The 19878-nt window shown below is 40.5% G+C and overlaps 1 protein-coding gene and 1 long non-coding RNA gene across 4 annotated transcripts in view; one reads left to right on the top strand and one right to left on the bottom strand.

Moving 5' to 3' along the window:
- Positions 1 to 19878, bottom strand: part of LOC143693512 (uncharacterized) — a 173212-nt gene that overhangs the window by 18607 nt on the left and 134727 nt on the right. The gene's annotated exons all lie outside the window — the stretch shown is intronic.
- OGFRL1 (opioid growth factor receptor like 1) lies at positions 4466 to 19403 on the top strand. 2 transcript variants are annotated; one of them, XM_054630384.2, is made up of 7 exons: positions 4466 to 4882; positions 6238 to 6324; positions 6862 to 6940; positions 9931 to 10009; positions 10100 to 10166; positions 10309 to 10454; positions 12427 to 19403. In XM_054630384.2, the coding sequence occupies exons 1-7, from the start codon at positions 4628 to 4630 to the stop codon at positions 13184 to 13186; spliced, it is 1473 nt and encodes a 490-aa protein (XP_054486359.2). In that variant the 5' UTR covers positions 4466 to 4627; the 3' UTR covers positions 13187 to 19403. The 2 variants fall into 2 exon arrangements, with proteins under 2 accessions (XP_054486359.2, XP_054486358.2); XM_054630383.2 differs by having other exon boundaries at positions 4467 to 4882; positions 6859 to 6940.

Raw genomic sequence — 19878 nt, 5'->3', positions numbered from 1 at the left:
GGTCTTCAATTTTGTAGTCATAACTAGCAAAAATAAGAGAACTTCCACTGGCTTTACTGAGCTTAATACACTGATCTGTCACGTCTGGCATGATTTATGTGAAATCTTTTCTTCACTGTAAATTAATTTCAGATTTCAATAGAAACAAATTTAGGGAAATATGCAACCTGACTTCTGAGTTTACAGTTAGTTAATCATTTCCAATGACACTCACGAGAGGGAAATTGTGGAGAACTTTCTAAATTAGATTCACCTTCTATAGCTACTACATCAAGCTTGGCATTTAGCAGTCTGGGGCATTACTGGAGTAAAGAAGAGAATTAACATTCACCATAGTCAAAAAATAAGCAAATGAGGTAACAAACCCCATTAAAATACAGTCAGCTACAGCCACTTCATACAAAAAATTGTCATGCCTGTATGACTTTGAACACTTTCCCAGTGTTGGCGTCCAAATACATTTGGACCCTTGTCTAAATGTATGCAAATAATACTGTAGCTCTCAGACATTTCTGTCATATCAATGCCTTCCTGCATTTCCTAAATCTACCTTTGTATGTTTAAATATCCACTGTGAATCATTTTACATTAGCTCAACTAAATTTCATTTTACCAATGTTATTTATTTTACCCTCCTCTGTCATTTATCAAAGCAGTTTTGTAGTCTACTATATCCTCTACGGATGCATAATCCCTCCCAGCTTTATATCACCTTAATATTAGGTTGATAAGTCTCTCCACAGTTGTTAATTGACCTCTCTGGTATCCTATTCCAAGCATCCTCCCAAGATAATGATAAAGTATTACAATTACCTCATTTTTAATAATTTTTAACGGTTATCACACGCAGCATTAGCTTTGAGAAAGCAATGTGGTTTCCACTTTGAAGTCCTCATAAAACCATGACCTCATCAAAGAAAAAAAAACACAGCTTAGAATAACCTATGCTGTTTAAGATGTATATAAATGTATATAATCAGAAGTGCTTATTTCTATAAGCATTATGAAAGTCTGTATTTGATTTACAGTGGTTGGCAGTCCCCTAGGTCTTCTGTTGTTTTTCACCTGTGTTATGTGACAGTCAAACTACTTGATTGAAACAGGTCTTTAGCACTTAGTCATCTTCCATTGTACAGGAATACTTTCATGAACTCAAGTGCCATAAATTCACTACCGTCACTACCAAAATTGACTACCAGTTCTGACTGTGAGGTAATGGAATTTATTTTTTTCTAAATAAGATATGTCTTGGGGAATCTGTTCAAGCTCTGAAATACCATCCTACAAAGCTATTTAGGGTGCTAGAGCCTCTTCATGAATCCCAACTGTCTCCAGTTCACAACCAGCAATAAGCTGCATCCCTGAAAGAACACATTGTTCAAAGGAAAACAACATACATCTGGCAAAAGGCAAATCCCCCACCACCACCAGAACAAAACACTCAAAATGCCAGGGAAAAAAAAATAAAACTGTAATGGCTGGCAACCTGGTGGGGAGAAAAAATTGGCTCCTCCTGTCTCAAGGAAAAAAAAGCAAAACAAAAGGTTCACCCAGCAGCTCTAGCAAAACAGATGGGAATCTGGTGACTCTCTGGTGTTGGTCCCCTCTTCACAGCAGGTGAAGGAGGTGGATTTGGTCTCCTTTTTCTCACTGGCTCTGCTTTTCTGTGGTATGGGGCCGAGATGGAGCAGCTCCCAGCCAATTCTTCTCCCGCTGGTCATTCTCTGGGGTCTCAGACCAAAACCAAACCGTACAGTTCATTTTGGAAAAAAGCCACCCAAGGATTGCTGCAGCAGCCTCTCTAAGGCCAGGGAGAGTAAAATAACCCTTCTTGCCTAAGCTAACAAAAACCAAGCTAGATAAGCAAAAAAAAGGCACAGTCCGCATGGCACCAGGGATGCCTGGAGAATGAAGCTTTGAAAAAGCCCATGGAAGAGTCCCAAGGCCCCCCACCTTAAACAACCATTTCTGGGCATGCAGCAGATGATAATGGAATAGACTACTCATTGTAAAATCATCTCAAGACACCCATCTTGTAGGTGGGCATCATACTGATTAACCTCCAGTCATCTGGGACATCCCTGGTTAACCAGGACTGATGGTAAATGATGGGGAGTGGCTTGGTGAGTTCTCCCACCAGCTCATTTGACTCCCAGTTCTTATCAGTGCTCTAAGATCCAGATCTTTTAAAAATCCACCTAAAATTCTATTATGAGATTTGGTTGACAGCTTTGAGACTTGGCTGACAGCCTTGCTCTTCAGGTAAAACTGATCTTTCTATAATAAAGTGCAGTTATTTGCACAAGAAATTGAGCTTTCCTGCAGAAAGATTTTTTTTTTTTTTTTTTTTTTTTTTTTTTTTTTTGTGGGATTAACTGCCATGCAAACTGAAATGTCATCAAAACCTTCCCCTGGTTTTTGATGCTCATGCAAGGCATTCCACTCTACATAGAGGCTCCACTCTCCATAGTATAAACACAATTCCAGTGAGAGAACCTTGACAAAAACTGTAGCAGGGGAGAGGAAGCAGAACTGGCCTGTAGATGTTGGCCAATGGAAGTACCTGGTCTGCAGGTAGTCAAGAAAAATGTGCTGCAGATGTCAGAATTTCTTAAGTCAGTTCCTTCAAACTGCCACCAACATGGGAGGAGATACTGTGGAAGCAGGAAAGAATGACCTCATTCCCCCAAATGAGGCCAAAGAAGAAGGAACTCTCCAAAAATGTGATACATAAGCATCAGTGTTATAAAATACTCAGTTCCCTCAACTGCAGCCCTGGTATCTAGTCTCACTGCTTGCCCTCTTATAACCTTTCTTCTTCTTGCTTGATGGGGATTTTTTATTCTTTATTAAAATTATGTCCACAGGCAAAAATGAAACTGAACTTTCCTGTATGCTACATGCATTTCTTAATATCACATATCAAAAAAGTTCCAGTAGACCTTGAAAACCTACAGGGCTGGGGGCGGAGGGGATGTCTTGGCTTGGGCCTCTAGCTTTGATCTTGGGAGTGGGAATAGCTGGAAAGAGGGAAGCAGCTGGCATGATGGTGACTAAGGGGTATTGGAAAGGCTGAGTGGGCTTCACTGATCTTCATGAAGAGCACAGGAGGAGGAGAAATGTCTTGGCCAAGGTGGGTGATGGTGGGAGGCAGCAGGGGCACGGGCAGCAGGGTGGACTGAGCTGCATGGCAGGCTCGGGGGGGCCATGCAGCTGTGACAGTATCTAGGTGAGCTGCTGCTGCAAATACACTTGCCTGAAACAAGGTCTGACAAACCAGGGCAATCTCAGTCATTTCTTGTGTTTGGTGTCAGTGGGGGCAGCTAACATGCTTCAAATGAACCTGAAGGAGAGTTATGTATGAGAGTGACTGACATGAGTGCATCTAAGCATGACACTGTAGCAACTTGGCTTAAAATGGTACTTCAGTTTATAGAGAGTGGATAGGGAAACAAGAATATATAGATGAAATCACCTCTATACTGATGACCCAGACACCCAGTTAAAATGTTGTTATCTGCACTTGAAACAGATGCTAAAACATTGAACACACAGCAGACAAAAAAGGTACAACTTGGACAACTTGGAATGAGGGAATGTGAAAGGGAATTTATGGCAAGAGCCTGAAGAAACTCAACCTTTTTGGTTTACCAAGAAGAGGAGTGAGATGACTTGATGATATTCCACATCTTTAGGAGTGGACACCAGACATCTCAGAATTGTCTTTAAGGAGAAGGCAGAAATCCCTGAGTGGGAATTGAAGCCTACCAAGCCTGGTTAGAAATTAGGACATGTTTTTAGACATGAGTGTGAGAGTAGGCACTGGAACAATGTGCTAAGCTGTCAACTCATCAGCTCTTCACTCCTGGCAGTGTTTCTATCACAAAAAGACATGTATTGGAAAAATACACTGTCACTGCCCCTTCAAATTGGTCCTTGAACACCATGCCAGTTTCATCCCCAAACTTGCAAGAATTTTAGAAGCAACGAAAACTGGCTGGTTATCACAGTATTCCCTCCTCCATTCCTGTTTTCTCTAGTCCCTGTACACTCTTTGGGGTCAACAGTTCCCATGCCTAGTGGACAGCCGGAGCTTGCTCACCGCAGGTGTCACAAAAGCCTCTCCTCCCCACACCGCTGCTCTGGGGCAGCCTCCATCCCCGCTCTTCTCCATGAACACCCGCACCCACTCGCTTGTCTCAGAAGCCTTCAGGGGACAGCGCGGTCGCCTCCGGGCCATGAAATCCCCGCGGGGCGCACCTGCTCGGAGGGGGAACTCCCTCTCCCTCTCCCTCTCCCTCTCCCTCTCCCTCTCCCTCTCCCTCTCCCTCTCCCTCTCCCTCTCCCCTCTGGCACGGCCTGCCCGGTGCCGGGGCGGCGGGCGGGCCCTGAGCCGCCCCGCCCGACCCCGCGGTGCCGCCGGTCGGGCGCTGCCCGGTGCCCGCCGCCAGGGCTGGGCGCGCGTTTCTTGTGGAAATCCCGGAGCCTCCAGCTCCGCCCCGCGCGTGTCCGTGGGCTGGGGCCGGGCGGGGAGCAGCCCCGGCCGCCGCCGCCCCGCCCCGCCATGCCGCAGCCGTAGGCAGCCCGCGGCCGCTCGCAGCCCTCGGCCTCCGCGGCCTCCGGGCCGATGGGCAGCCTGCTGAGCGGGGTCAGCTTCAAGGAGCCCACCACGGTGGAGGACTGCGACTCCACCTGGGAGACTGACTCGGAGCCCGAGGCGGCGGAGCCGCGGCGGCAGGAGGGGGTGTGCGCCGCCGCGGGAGGCGGGGAAGAGCCGCCCGAGCCGCCCGCCGCCGACTGCCGGCCCGGGGAGCCGCCGCCGGCCCCGCCAGCGCAGGAGGACGCGGAGCGGGCAGAGGCGGACGCCGCCAGCCCCGAGCAGGTACCGGCAGCGCCGAACGCGGCCCCGCCTCGCCCTACCCTGCCCTGCCCGCGGGCCCGGCGGCCGAGCGGGGACGGGTGGACCCGAACCGAACCGAACCGAACCGAGGTCCGGGCGGCCCCGCTCCCGCTGCTCTGCGGCACTCGCGGGCCCGGGCTGCTGCCGGCGGCACCTGCCAGCGCCCGGAGCGGCTGGGGATAACCCAGCACTGCATCTCCGCTAAGGACGAGCCCGGTTTTATCTCTTCTCACCCCTCCCCTGTCATTATTGGGAGAAAATCGAGGCCTTGGTGTCGTTGACATTCTCGCTGCTGCTGTTTCCCGGGAAGGCTGTGTTGTAAATTAACGTGGCCTCTTCATTAAACAGCATAAAAATCTGAATATTCGATCCTATGTGGCAATGGAATTGTGACTCCTCGGTGGGTGTGACGAATTTTCAGAGCGAGTTTTCTCTTCTTCAGGAAGCTTTGTAAATGCTGAGCTTAATGAAATAAAGTGTTCTTTTGACAATAATTTTATTTGAGTTAGAATACCATGTAGAATGGAACAGCTGGGTCTCTTTTTAGGTTGCTAGATATATCGTGTTTTGTTTCAGAGACCAAACAAAATTAAGTAAGCCTAAGTGTCTTTCTCTTTTCTGCTTGTTACATGGTGATACCAGTGCCGGATAACCAAGTGTCAAGGGGTGTGTCTTGTTTGTGCAAGTGTGTTTTGCCTGCAGGTATGGTCAAAGCTGGTCTTGTGAAAGGAGGAAGGAGCATACTTGCTTGTTTGACATTAGCGTATCGTTGATAAGCCATAGGATGGGCAGTAAGAATGGCAAATGCCCAGTGCAGTCCCAGAGAACTTCCTCTTTTAAGCTTGACTTTAACCTTTTGCATGTATTGCAAGGAGTAGAATGAAATATTTTTAGTAACTATTTTTCACAGGGTGCAATAGTAGCAATTAAGTCTATGTATGCAACTCCTTTTTTTGTTTGTTTGGGGTTGTTTGTTTTTTTAAATAGTATGATTTCCTCCTCAGATTTGGTGGTGTCTCTATGTTGCCAGATTACTTAGAAATCTTGCATTTAGAAATGACAATCAGACTTGATTTAGCTCAAATTCAGCCTCTTTGGAAGGACAATTCATAGTCTTGCTTTTGTATTTTAGATTAATTTTTTAACTTAGGTTTAAAGTGTGTTGTGTAAGTATTGAGCAGGGAAATTTTCAGTGTTTGACCAAACAGCAAACAAATACGTGCACTTACATTTGTTTACATTGCTGAAATCCATAATGAAAAGTAATTATTTGAATATTACACAAGTATGCTATTTAGGGGGTTTGTGTATGATTATCTGCTTTCTAACTGTTTCAGAGTGGTGATGGAGCTGAGCTGACAGCCAAGCCAAAGAGAAGCTTCTACGCAGCAAGAGATTTATACAAGTACCGACACCAGTATCCAGTAAGAACATTTTATGGTTTAAAATTGTCTTTTCAGTAAAAAAACATTCTTAAACCTTTGTGTTGAACAACAAGTACAAGAAATGAGAACCAAAAAGCTGATACACAAACCAAAAAGCTGAGACACAACATATGCGAGTGGGAGAGAAATAATGTCTTTTCATCCCAGGCAAACAGGCAAGCACATGATATGTGTAAGCCTGGGAAGTGTGGTTGGAGCCCAGGAAAAGCCTTATGCCTTGGATATCAAAGAGAATAGACCATAGAATTTGCCTGACTGATTATTTGTCTCTCGAGTTTCTTGAGACTGAAGGGAAAGGGTGCTGCTATGCTTGCTGCTGCCTCAGTAGAAGGTACCAGCCAGAAAGAATTTTCAGATCCTTAAACTGAGTCTTTAAGTGCATGACTAGAACTCTGTGGTTCCTAAAACTCTGAAATTTTTTGTCCTTAAATTATTCAAAGAGCCCAATATCACTTTCTGGATAGTCTTGGTAGGTTTTTGTAGGCTGATAATGTCCTGTTTCCTTTCTTTTAGCAGAACTTTAAAGATCTTCGGTATCAAAATGACTTGTGCAATCTCCGGTTTTACAAAAATAAAATCCCATTTAAACCTGATGGTGAGTAATCTGCCACAATAACAGTGATAACAAAAGAATGATCACTAATGATAGTAGCAGATTGAAACATTGGTGATAATTGAGGCAAATTAAAGGTGTACAGTAATATACTGAACATGAACCTCCCATGTTGGAGTAGCACATTGATAACACAAGAGCAGTTTGTGGTTAAAATGTGGTTAAAACAGAGTTAGCTTTCACTCTAGGAAGGTGGTGCTTTTCTTAGACATTATCAGCATGATAAAGTCTAAGAAAAGTACAAGGCGTTGTTAGTACCACTGTTTGTGGCAGTACCTTTTATTAAACAAAGATAAAGTTCTTCTACTATATTACACCAACTTGCTGTTTGAATAGGAGTGGCAGTGATCTCTGGGGATAACCCTGGAATTGTGTAAGGGAAAAAAAATGTGCTTTAATCTTGTGTGAGATTATTGTAACACCAATAATAAAGCCATTTCTCAGTGTCCCTAGTGGTTCTGGTAGTGGAGCAAGAACCTCATATGCAGCATTCTGCACAAACACAGGAGAAGCTGAAAGATGACAAGCCCTACTCTAGAGAGTTTGCAGTTGACATATGAGAGACAACAGGATAGCAGACAGATGGGGAAGCAGGAGGAGGCAATAAAGCAGTCTTGGTTAGGGTGATAGACAGGAGTGTCAGCACATGAGAGCTTAGCCATTAGCAAAAAAGACAAACTGAAGGCCAAAAATAATATTCTCTGAATTTTAAAAGAATGTTGACAAGGTTACTTTGAAGGTATTTGCCGAAGGATCCTCTCAGCATGAGAGTTGTTTGGTAGGAAATGGTGAAGTGCACGTTGGAGTGCAGAAGGAGTGAGATGTGTAGGCTGCCTCAGAGGCAGGATCCTGTTGGAAGCAGGATCAGTCTCATAGCAACAAATGGGTTCTGATAAGGTAGTGAGGGACAGGTCACAAAGGCTTTGGAAGGGAAGGTGTATAGATTTTGTTTGATGTTACAGAGCAAGGTTTCACAATGGAAGAATGCAAAGCAAAAAAACCAGGTCAGTATAAAAAAGTAACAGTCTAGAAAGATGATCTTCCCAGCATTCAGGGTAGCTGCATTCAGCAACATTCAGGGTAGGTGCAAGCATGACAAGAATGCACTTTTCAAGGTCAGGGAAAAAAAGTTGAGATGCAAAGTGTGAGAGTTCAGATAGGAAGCTGGTTGGAAAGGAATGTTACACAGAAGGTTGTAAAAATGTACACACAGGAAAGTTGAAGATGAGAACTGTTTATAGACAAGATAGCAGTAATACCCTTAGCAAGTGAGAGGATAACTCAGGTTGTGAAAGAAAGATAAGACTTTTGCTTTAACCGACTTGTGCTTTATCTAGATACCCACAGGCAGATGCTTTTAGTCAGTTTTAGCTTGACTGTAAGAACAGGTGGGTCTGGGAATTGCCAGTAAAGAAGTAGCAGATTTGGGAGACATTACCCAGAGAACAGATGTAGAAAGAAAGCTAAGGGCAGTGAGGTCTGTGTGAACCTGGGGACCATATGGCTCTGAATCTAAAGACAGGAAAGGTTGTGGGGAAGAACTCCTTTAAAAGTCCAAAATGAAGGAGCGGTTCAAGAGGATTAGCTATAAAAAGAAGTAGTCATGAAAGCTGTAGAAGGGCTTCCCTCCCAAAATTTGTAAAGAATAACTTTTCTTAGTATTCTGAGAGAAAACCACAGTTAGTAATGTCAAAGGTCACTGATAAGCCACGGAGGATGACATGTTGTTGTCTGTGAACTCTGGCTATGCAGAGGTTTGGAGGGAGTCTTAGCTACCAGGTTAAGAACTGAAATACTGGAGAATGTTGTTTAAAAAGTCCCAAAACATTTCTAGTGCAATACTAGAGGTGAAGTTTAGTCCCATGACCTACAGATTTAGTTTGTGCTTCTGGATCAGAGCTGGCCTGTTTGTCTCTCTGCCCTGGGTCTGAGCAGCAAGTTTTCCAATACTTGAAATACAGGTTGGATATGATGCAGTGATGGTGAAGGTCCTCTTTCCAAGGTCCTTTTCCAGCTTTTCCTACACTGGAAACCCCATGTACTTATCAGCCCCTTAGACTAGCTGCTTTTTTCACTTCTTATATAAAAGTATCAAATGTGTTCTCCTTTGCCATTTAGACCCAAATGGAAATTTTCACTGGGTGAAGAGGCATCTGAAATGTATAGCAGGAGACTATCTACATGGGGCTTTGGGATTTTTAGGTTGCTCTTATGCTATTTGGCTTTGGGAGGTGCTGTGCAGCAGTACTGAAACTGTTGTTGGTTTCAGAATAGAAACAGACAAACACAGTGCTCATTCATGGAAAGATATTGTACAGCTTTGGGAACAAGGACCATCCTTTTATGTGTTTTGTATATCTGTGTAGTACCTGGAAAAGTGCCCTGGTCCATGACTGAATTCCATGAGCAGTCTCAGTGTTGTGCTTGGTCACTATTAATTGAGAAAGATTTCCCAATCATAATGGTATTTGCAGCTTCCAAGGTATTAGAGATCCCTGGTATGGGAGATTTCCTAAAGTGTTGAGGTTTTGTTCTATGAAGATTAGATAGATAGATGGATAGCTGCAGAGTTTTATCTTGTAAAATCAGTGACAGGTGATTCACAGTGCAGTGTCTTATGGGAGCAGTTTGTTAATTCCCAGTCAGTGTGATAAAGGGATCTATGACATGAGAATTCTTGTATATATTTTACATAGGTTGCTGTCACATACCTTCACTTTTTGTTAACCCAGTATAAGTCAATTTGTTTTGTTTATATTGACATTTTATAAGTACCTTATTTTTTAATTAAGTTTTAGTAACTAAATTAGTTTTGAATTAAAATTAATTTTTGGCTGCAATAGACCTTATTTCACATGGTATATGAAAGACAAAGTATGTGTTCTGTCATTATTTTAACATGCATGTACTTAATGTAGCTGAGTGCTGGTTTTGATGGCTACCTAACAGTTTTTCAAATTATTTTTATGCAGGGGTTTATATTGAAGAGGTCCTAAATAAATGGAAAGGAGACTATGAAAAACTGGAACATAACCATACTTATATACAGTGGTTAGTCAATTATTACCTATTTCTGTTTCAAAGCATTAATTTGATTAAGTGCTCTTATACTGAGCCATAATGCACATCTTCTTTTAACAGGCTTTTTCCACTAAGGGAGCAAGGTCTGAACTTCTATGCTAAAGAATTAACTACATATGAAATTGAGGTAAGTCAAATAGAGCTCCATACAAACCATCACTGTAATTTTAATACATAACTGCTTTTTGTTATGTAGAGTTGTCTTATACAATGCAGAAGTACTTGCTTTAGTCCCACTAAGAATTTTGGACATATTCTTTGTCCATTAGGAATTCAAGAAAACAAAAGAAGCAATTAGAAGATTCCTTTTGGCTTACAAAATGATGTTGGAGTTTTTTGGAATAAAACTAATTGATAAAACTGGAAATGTAGCACGAGCTGCTAACTGGCAAGAAAGATTTCAGCATTTGAATGAGTAAGTAATGACATTCACTTCACTTGCTAGAATTGCTATGGAATCTCTTTATCCTTTTCTTTTCTAGAGAAAGCAAAGATACTTTTTTCCAAAGACTGCCAGGAAAAAAAAAAAAAGGGAAAAATAAATAGTTGATGCCTGGTTTGTGCTTCTTTCTGTATGTTCCTCTTTCCCCTTTTTTTGATTGTTCTTCTCACCCATTGCCAGTTGGACTGACATCATTGAATTCCTTGAAAATACAATTTTAGATGGTGTTGAAGAAGATCCCAGATTCAAACTAATTTGTCATGGTACTGAATTTGTTTTCACCCAATCCCAAAGTGGTGCTTCTCACTTAGGAAAAAACAAGTGACTTGTCTTTGTATTTACATTTCTTTTTGAGAAAGATTAAATTCTCCACACCTGTATGAAAGTTAATTAAAAATATTTCCCTCCCTCCTCAAAACATGAAATACTTTGTATTTAATTTTTTTAATTGAAATACTGATCTGGAAAGGTTTAAACATGTTATGTCAAGCCTTGACCCAATGTTCAGCAAATTATATCAGTTGCTTTACATTGGTATTGTGTGGATCCTAAGTTTGTACTGAATTTTGTCTCATACAGATTAATTGTACCAAAACCTCTTTTCAGATCTTTTGCTCACTTCCTAATATCTCTGAGCTTAGAGCTGCAGGATGTTTTCTTGCAGCATTTTGTTCTCCTGTCATGATAAAACTTGTAGGTACAGTTCTGATGGATTCCAGGTGAATAGTGGGAATAATTTGTTTATATTTTTACGTTAACATTTTATGACCCAATATGGGTGTGGGCTCAGACTCAGGCCACAGATAAAACAGGTTTTCAGGAAGCCCAAACGTTACTGCATGCTTTCACTCCTGTTCTTTCCAGTGAGTAGCTTCAGTTTTAAGTCAGGGTTTGGGACTCTCTGTACCTAATTTTATCCATCTAAAATTCAAACATAAAATTCTACTGCATACTAAGGTGTGCTCCACAAGGGAAAGACCTTTTCATAAGCACTTGCAGAAGGCAATTAGTTCATTTTCTCTTTGATATTTCCTACAACAGTGGGACTTACTCTCCAGAGGTGCCTGTTTTTCCCCCAGCACTGACTGTGTCAGTAGTGCAGGTGCTAGTCTAGACTGGAGACCCAGCTTTTAAGTAACCTGAGTGAAGTGCAGTGAACCCTGTTCCATACTGCACTATAAATATACTACAAACCCCACAAAGTGACTGGGTTTTCTCCCCAGAAGGAGACCAGCATAGAATCATTAAGGTTGGGAAAAAACCTCTGGGATCATTAAGTCCAATCTTTGACCAAACACCACCATATCAAATAAACCATAGCACTAAGTGCCACATCTACTCATCTCTTGAACACTTCCAGGGATGGTGTTTCCACCACTTCCCTGGGCACTCTTCCAATGCTTAACCACTCTTTCAGGGAAGAAATTTTCCTCATGCCCAACCTGAACCTCAGCTTGGTGCAACCTGAGGCTATTTCCCTTTGTCCTGTCAGCTGTTGCCCTGGACAAGAAACCAACCCCCCCTTGCCACAGCCTCCTTTCAGGCAATTGTAGAAAGCAATAAGGTCTTCCCTGAGCCTTTTTGGCTCCAGAATAAAGAATCCCACTACCTTTAGCTGCTCCTTATAGGACTTCCAGCTTCCAGACCCTTCATCAGTTTTGTTGCCCTTCTCATACAGCAGAAGGAATCAAAATCAGTACATTTGATTTTATTTGCTCTCAGCTCTCTCCCACAGTGCATTTTACAAACACTAATTTTCACTCACAACATCTTAGCAGAGGAGGTGCTAGTAAGCTTCAGCAGCTTTGAGAAAATATTGGAAGTCTGAAGTACATATCTGAAGTGATAAAAAGGACTGAGGAATTGCAGTTCCAGTTCTGTATTTGTAAAGTGTTGGGTTTTTTTTCTGATTCAATAGATTTTTTTTTACCCATTTCTTTCAAAGGTCTCAACATAACTACTTGAGAATCACTCGAATTCTGAAAAGCCTTGGTGAACTTGGATATGAGAGTTTCAAATCTCCCCTGGTAAAATTTATTCTGCATGAAGCTCTTGTGGAAGATACCATTCCCAACATTAAGCAAAGTGCTCTAGAATATTTTGTGTATACTATTAGAGACAGAAGAGAAAGGAGGAAGCTGCTGAGATTTGCCCAGCAACATTATACGCCCTCAGAGCATTTTATCTGGGGACCCCCAAGAAGACAGAAGTCAGAGGGAAGCAAAGCAAATAAAAAGCCAGCATCTCCAGTTTCCATTCCCAATAGTCATATTTCTAAGCATAAGAAACCAAAAGAGCCTAAGAATACATCGGCAAGTGGAAGCTCAGCTGGTAAAATAACTGAAGAAAGAAAGGTAGAATTCACAAAAAATGGGGAAGAAAATGATCAGGATGAACAAGAAGTGAACTGTGATGCTGTTAGGCAGAACAACATTGAAAAGAACAGTGACACTGATACCAGTCAACTTTCAAAATCAGACGAAATTCATGATAATTCAGACAGAAAGGAGGACGCTTCTTATTCCAAAAAAGATGATGAAAATCTGAACAATGACTGTGGAAATCACCCAGGTGTTATAGAGGAAGATTTATGTAACACTGAGAATTCTTCAAATGACCCATCATCAGATCTACAAGATAACCTTGATAAGGATACACTTTCAGGGGGGACCACCACAAAAACTAAGGATGAGCTCAAACCATGAGTCTGAGATTTAAAAAAATCCTTGTTTCACGTTGAATGAAGCAAAATTATTCATTGCTTGTTAATTTTGGTTGAAATTTCCATCTAATGTTAGTTTACAAGACTATGCTTGTTGCAAATGCATCAGATTAGGCTTCTGGTAGGTTAATGAATTTTGGTTTTTTCAATCTCAGTTTATCAGCAGTCAGCCAGGTGTGTCTCTTTAAAACAATTGTGCATATTGAAAGCTAAGAAATTCATTATCTTTTCCAGACAGATTGCGCAGAAAAGCTTATCTACTTTTTAAAATTCATCCCGTTATTGAAAAAAAAATAAGGTGTAACAACTAAAAAGCCTTGGAACATCCAAATTTTAAGTTTCCTTTAAGCTTGCTTTAAGTTTTGTTTTCCATTTAGGAAATTACTAGAAATTATTTCAAAACCACATTGTTTTACCCTAGTGGTTATTTTTTTAGGAACCATGGCCGTGATTAATAGCAGTATTTGCACAGTATCTTTTAGCTTAGATTAGCATCTTTGTTGGAGGCACGTCACAATTGATAGCATATATCATGTCCTGTACAGCTGGGAATCACTGTATATTGAATAAAAGTTTTAACTTAAGAGAGACTGTATCCAGAGTTTTTGGATACAAGGGAAACTGCACTTTAGACTTCTTTTAGTCCCTGTTAAATTCTCCCTTCTCTTGACTCATTTGTTACAACTCATCTGGGAGGAGGGATCTCTTTGATCTCTCAAATTTGGTCTCAGTTTGAAAGCTCTCTGTTACTTGGCTGTAATAAGAAGACTCCCCCAGCTGGGTTCAGCACCTGGAAGGCCTCTGGACAGCTGAAAAGCAGGGTCTTTATCACAGAGCACTGCCTTATCAGCAAAGCCATCAGAGAAAAGGTCACCAGGCATGGCACATTGGGTCTCACTTGAACTTCGATGTTTCCTGGCCAGTTTTGGGTAGAATCTGCACAGTGCAGTCACCTGTTGCTGGTCTCAGAGACAAAGGCAGTCCTGATACTTCTTTCCAGATGTCTGTTCCCTCTCTTTGCTCCCTCACAGTTTTATGTTACTTTGATAAGCAATGTAAACTTAAGGCAGGTCAGTCTGTTGGCTAGGCTGGAGCCCATCAAGTAAGGTTTTCACTGTTAAGATCTTTCCCAGCTTCTACCAAAGAACTGTCTGCTCTCCCTGAGTAGCTTCTTCTGATTTTCTGCTGCTCAAGTCAAATGGTAGTACCCAGCAAGTTAGTTGTGCAGAATATGAATTTTAAAATAATGCAGGTGCAAGTCACACTTCCTACAGTTCTAAAATTCTCTGAAACTTCTGTATGTATTCTCTGTTTAAAAGTGTACATATTATCCACTGCCTTTAATGTATTGCTGATTCAATGTTACGAGGCAAGAGGCTGACCACAGTTTGAGTGTCAAAATGCTACAGGACTTTATTCAAGTCTTATAACACTAAATGATGAAGTTTCCAGGGGTTTCAGAGCATAAACAAAATGTTTTGTGTTCTGTTTTGCTAATGCCCATCATGGCAATCCATCATCCATTTTTTTCTCCAGGTAGTGCTGGTTCTTGGGATCAAATAGAGTGGCATTTAGGGATCTTGGTACCTATGGAAAAAAATTAGACTCTTTCCATCCTAAAGAAGCAGAGAAGAAGGAAGATGTATTTCTCCTTCTGTGCTGACTTGTGAGGAAAGGAACTCATATACATGGATTTTTTTTTAGGGTAACCTGGATCATTCAAGTAGGTATTAAGTCTGTCCGAGCAGAAATGCCCAAAGAATTCCAGCCACCACCTTTTTAAGGCCAGAAAGATCCTGAGAAGCCTTTCACAATTCCCTGGACATGAACTGGGATCCCCTTGTTTGTATTTGCATTTGCCTCTGACCTTCAGAACAGAAGGGGAAGGAAGTGCTGTGATAGAACTGGTCTGTGTAGTTAAGGACTCTGCCCCTCCACATATGCAAAGGGAGGACACTTCATTTTCTGCCTATGACTTCTTCAGTCTTGAGTGCCTAACTGTGCAAACTTCATAGAGCTGTTCTTACATAGTTATTTTTTGAGTATCACAGGGAAAATTGATACCTTGCATATAAGGAGCATAACTATAGCATAAGAAGCTATACAGAGCCTTCAATTTATGAACTGTAGTATTAATGTTAAACACTTTACAGAAAATGTGGAGTATGGATGTGAAATAAGGGGGACAGAGGTGTTATTATATTTATATTGTAATTTGATTGAACATCAATGACCTCAGGAGATCTTTTGTCTACTGAATAAAAAAAAGAGAAATCTTGCCCTCATTTTAAACAAAGTTCTTGGGATGTGCATCCAGAAGATTACTCTGGAGTATTCCATTATCATGACACATCTCTCACTTCAACATGCTTACTGGTTCAATGTTCATAATTAAGTACTTAAAATACTTTTAATCTGACAGAGCTGTCTGCATTAAGGGGCCAAGGTATCTGAAAATATTGTCAAGAACTTTGGTACTTACACCTGTATTAACTCTGCAATGTTTGCAGAGTTTTTTTTTTTAATCTGCAACTCAATATATTTCTCTCAGTTTTCATAGAGGAGTAGTGGCATATCAGTTGCCTACAAAGACCTGTGGGGACTATGTAAGTGAGGGTTTTTGTGTCAGGTGGGCTCCTGCACTCTAATCCTTGTTTTACAGCTTTATCAACAGAATTACTCCCATGGGACACTTCAGCTTTAACTAACAAATTCTGCTCTATGTAAAATGTGACAGTTTCTCATTCTTTTCATAGAGGAATTGTTTCTTCTGATTTTGCAAGTTCTTAAAAGAAGGATTTATTGCAGGGCAATCATACAGCATAGCATCCCATTGAGATCTGTGAGGATCAAGTGGGTGCACTGTATGCATTTTTGTTACAGAATCATGGCCTTAGCAACCAGAAGCACCCCGTGCTTGAAGTTTCTAAGTATTGGTTTTCAGGTTTACAGTATATATACAGTATATGTGTGTTGAAATGATTGTATTCTCATAGATGCCAGTACATGGGTGGTTAACCATTACTTCAGTAACTGAGGGTATGCAAAGACAGTCAAGTCATTTGCTTACTGTTAAGTTTCTTTTTGTCTTGCTGTATGCTTAAGTATTCAGGGATTTCTGTGTACTTATTACAATAGTGTATTTTGGCCCAGTGTTAGACTAGAGTCTGAGCTGTTCATATGTTAATTGAACAGAACCTTCCATATGAAGGTTCCTCCCAAGTAAGTACATCTGAGTAGCCTCTGGTACTGTTAAGTGGGAGTAGTGTGTACGTGCACATAGCTGTGAATTTGATTTTAAGGATCTTATGGCAAGGGGATATGAATGTGCAACTTGGAACAATGTTACTGAGTACACAGATGAGTACACACAAGGCAATCATACAAATCATGCAAAAATGCAGCACTTTAAGGTTAGTTACAGCTCTGTGCCCTACTGTGCCAGACACAAGTGTGCCTCAGTACCTGATACTGTGTTGGTGTAGACACTGAAGGCTTGGGTACATGAGGTGTGCAGCACAGACCATTCAGAGCAGAGGAATAGTTACATGTGTCCACGTATCTAGGAGCAGGTCTGAGGTCTTTGTGTTCGTGTTGCTCAAATAAAATCTTGAAGGATGCTAAAAATAAGTGCAATAATCCTTTGAGAGCTGTTCCCTAGCTTGGGTCAGCTCCTCAGTTTCCTGCTCTAAGATTGCAACACTCTAATGTATTAGGTATTTGTATAATCATTGTTAATATTTCATGTAACCTAGTGTAAGCCTTTCTGAACTGTTCCAGGATAATTCTAATAATCTGCAGTTGCATATATCTGTACTATATTTAAAGAAGGTTTACAGACCTTAAAAGCTTTGTACAATATTGGTGGATGATCCAGTGAAGTAAGACAAGTGACATTTACTGGATTTAAATGGAAAACAGCTCTTGTTTGTTTTTAAATAAAATTTATGTCTATCTGTTTAATTGAGAGGTTATTTTACCCCTTTCTTCTTCTGACTTGTGATGGTACTGATCACAATTTATAGTTATATATGTTTAGGTGAAAATGTAATTTTTTACACCACACTTTTGCAGGAAACATATCATATTGAATTTCCTTGACAAAAGCTGTATTTATGAATAAGTTGCAAGTATGTGAAGCAAGTTTTGCCATTAATAAAAGTGTGACAATATCATGCTGATTATGTATGTTGTCCTCAGAACTGGCAGTGGGGATCAGAACCAAAGATGTTTCTAGCCTTGTGTCCTGCCTCCAGTGCTGGCCACCAAAAGATGCTGTGAAACAAAGAAATTATACAGTGATCCCAGTTTTCTGCAGGAATTTTTTGGTTTTGAACTTGTGGTTTCTCTCAGCCTCTTCAATCCCTTGTGGCTGTGAGTTCCATGTTTTAATAATGTTTTGTGTGGAGAAGGTGGTCTTTTATTTGTCTCAGATCTGTTTGTTAAAGAATTTCTACTGCATTTGAACACAGTACTAAAAGTACTGTAAGATGAGGAGTAATCCACTTTAAATCAGTTTTTAAATACCTTGGGAGATTCTAATGACAAAATACCTGTTTAGGCAGAAAATGTCCCATGTTTCTTCTGTTTTTAGGCAGAAGATGTCTGATTAGGCAGAAACTTGTCCTAAGTTGATGACAATGCTACCTTACTTATTCCTTCTGAATACATATTTGCACATAAATCCTTTTGTAGAGTAGTGCTAAAAGTGTAAATTAAGTGTTAAAAGTCAGATTCCAACTGCAGAACAGGGTTGATTTATTTTTTTCTTACCTGTGTAAAAGCAAAATCAGTCAAATGGAAAACCTATTCCTAGCCGACATAGGAGTGAGCTACCTCTGGATTTGGAGCAACCAGCATCAATGAATCTAGCAATGAGATCATGTAGAAGATTGACATCATTCCACCTTTTGGTAATTTGTTTTGATACATGTTCACAGTTCCAATTGTAATTGGAGTAACTGGTCAAAAGGTATTTTTTATGGCTGTCAGAGTCTGAAAATGGGTCAAAAAAGGCCTAGGCATATACAACCCACTCAATTCACATTATGGTCAACACTGTAGTTTTACTATTTACAGATATTTAGATGCAGTCTCCAGGGCAGTGCAGATTGTGTCTCTGTAATATCTTTGTGCTCAGTATTGGCTATGAACGGTTTCTTTTCTTGAAAGCTGTGTTCCCTTTTCAGCCCTTGTTCTTAAGTACACTTAGTTAAGACCTTTGGTGAAAGCAAGAATTTACTTTAAAGAATAGGTTTATTACATGCTGTATGTAATGGACTACTAAAATGTAGTTCAAAAGCTATAGAGATCAATTCAATAGAGACCTCATTTCTTCTTGGAAATGTGGCTCTCTAATTCTACCATGCTTACAAGTTCAGTGGTGTATTCATCAACTAAAGTTTATTGTGAGATATACTGAATGTACTTACTACTGTGGCTAACCATGTGAAAATTATTGTTTTGCAGTGAAAAAGGTTATGGCACTTATATTTTTGGGTCCACTGAAGCATGTTTGCTAATCATTAGTTGCTCTTTTTTTTTTCTGTGTTTTAAGGTATTCTGCGGTTATTTGCCCTTTATGCAGTTTGATTTTGGCAACAGATGATTAAGTGTAGTTTTGCACTGATAAAATTTGAAAATATCACAGACTTCATTGTTGAAATGTATTCTAAGAAAAAAGTGCAGTATAAAGAAAAAACCCTAAAGCCCAACAATTTTTACTTGCAAAATGGAACAGCTCTGTGTCAGTTTTTCTGAATGGTCCTGCTCTCTTCTCTGTATTCCTTTGCAGTGTTTAATTACAGAATGCCATGCATGTTTGGTAGTACCAATACCATGTGTATGTGGTAGGAGTGGTAACCAGTTTCTGGATTTGTAATGCACTATAAAGAGATATTTTATAATTCTGTATCTGTATGGCAGTGTTATGCCAAAAGAATTGTATAAACATAAAAAGCAATAGTTTATGTTGCTTACTGCTATATTTTAAATCATTTGTAAAATGAAATACTTGGATTTCCTTTCAGGTAAATATATTTTTAATAACAGCAGCCAAAAACTCTGAACTAATAAAGCTTCTTCATTTAGCAGCATTATTTTAGCAACATGTACAAATACTGTGTAGCTCTAATAATGTGCAATTGCTGTTTGGCGCTTGTTCGTAAAGTCTTCTGTAAATATATTAACACTTAAAAGCAGGGAATTAAAGGCTCTGGCTCTCCTTCTTTTGTTGTCAGTGGCAAAATGACCATGGATAGTAGAGAATGAGGGAAGCCCTAGAGTCAGCTTTTCTAAAAGCCCATGGTTAGTTTTTTAAATTAAGAAAAAAGCATACTATCAAAACACTGTTAGCATTAAAATATCCACTATGATCATGCAGCCATAAACTGTCAGGAGCAGTGTCAAAACCAGGCTACTGCTGCTTAAATGTAGCAGGGAAACATTTAACCTGCTGGTTTTATTTATCCTGTGCTGAAGTTGTAGGATTGGATGGCTTCAGTTCTGGTTTTGCAGTAAGCTGTTAGTCACATGGTGTGACTGTAGATGTATAAAGCTCTGTAAAGAGCCCAGCAAATTTGGAAAGGGTTTCCTAATCTCAAATGTTTCTTCTTAAAGAGGAGAAACAGGTTCTCCTCACACTGAAGGAGGACTTCCCATGTGGTCTTAGTCTCA

The sequence above is a fragment of the Agelaius phoeniceus genome, chromosome 3 (assembly GCF_051311805.1).
Source record: "Agelaius phoeniceus isolate bAgePho1 chromosome 3, bAgePho1.hap1, whole genome shotgun sequence".
NCBI classification, from domain to species: Eukaryota; Metazoa; Chordata; class Aves; order Passeriformes; family Icteridae; genus Agelaius; species Agelaius phoeniceus.
The sequence above is the reverse complement of the archived record's forward strand: the minus strand, read 5'-3'. Positions and strand labels throughout refer to the sequence as shown.

Excerpts from the sequence above, each read along its gene's own strand:
- OGFRL1 (XM_054630383.2), top strand. The coding sequence starts at position 4,628 with ATGGGCAGCCTGCTGAGCGGGGTCAGCTTCAAGGAGCCCACCACGGTG. Across the intron at positions 4,883-6,237 it reads ACGCCGCCAGCCCCGAGCAG|AGTGGTGATGGAGCTGAGCT; the intron begins GTACCGGCAGCG and ends TAACTGTTTCAG. Across the intron at positions 10,010-10,099 it reads AACCATACTTATATACAGTG|GCTTTTTCCACTAAGGGAGC; the intron begins GTTAGTCAATTA and ends TTCTTTTAACAG.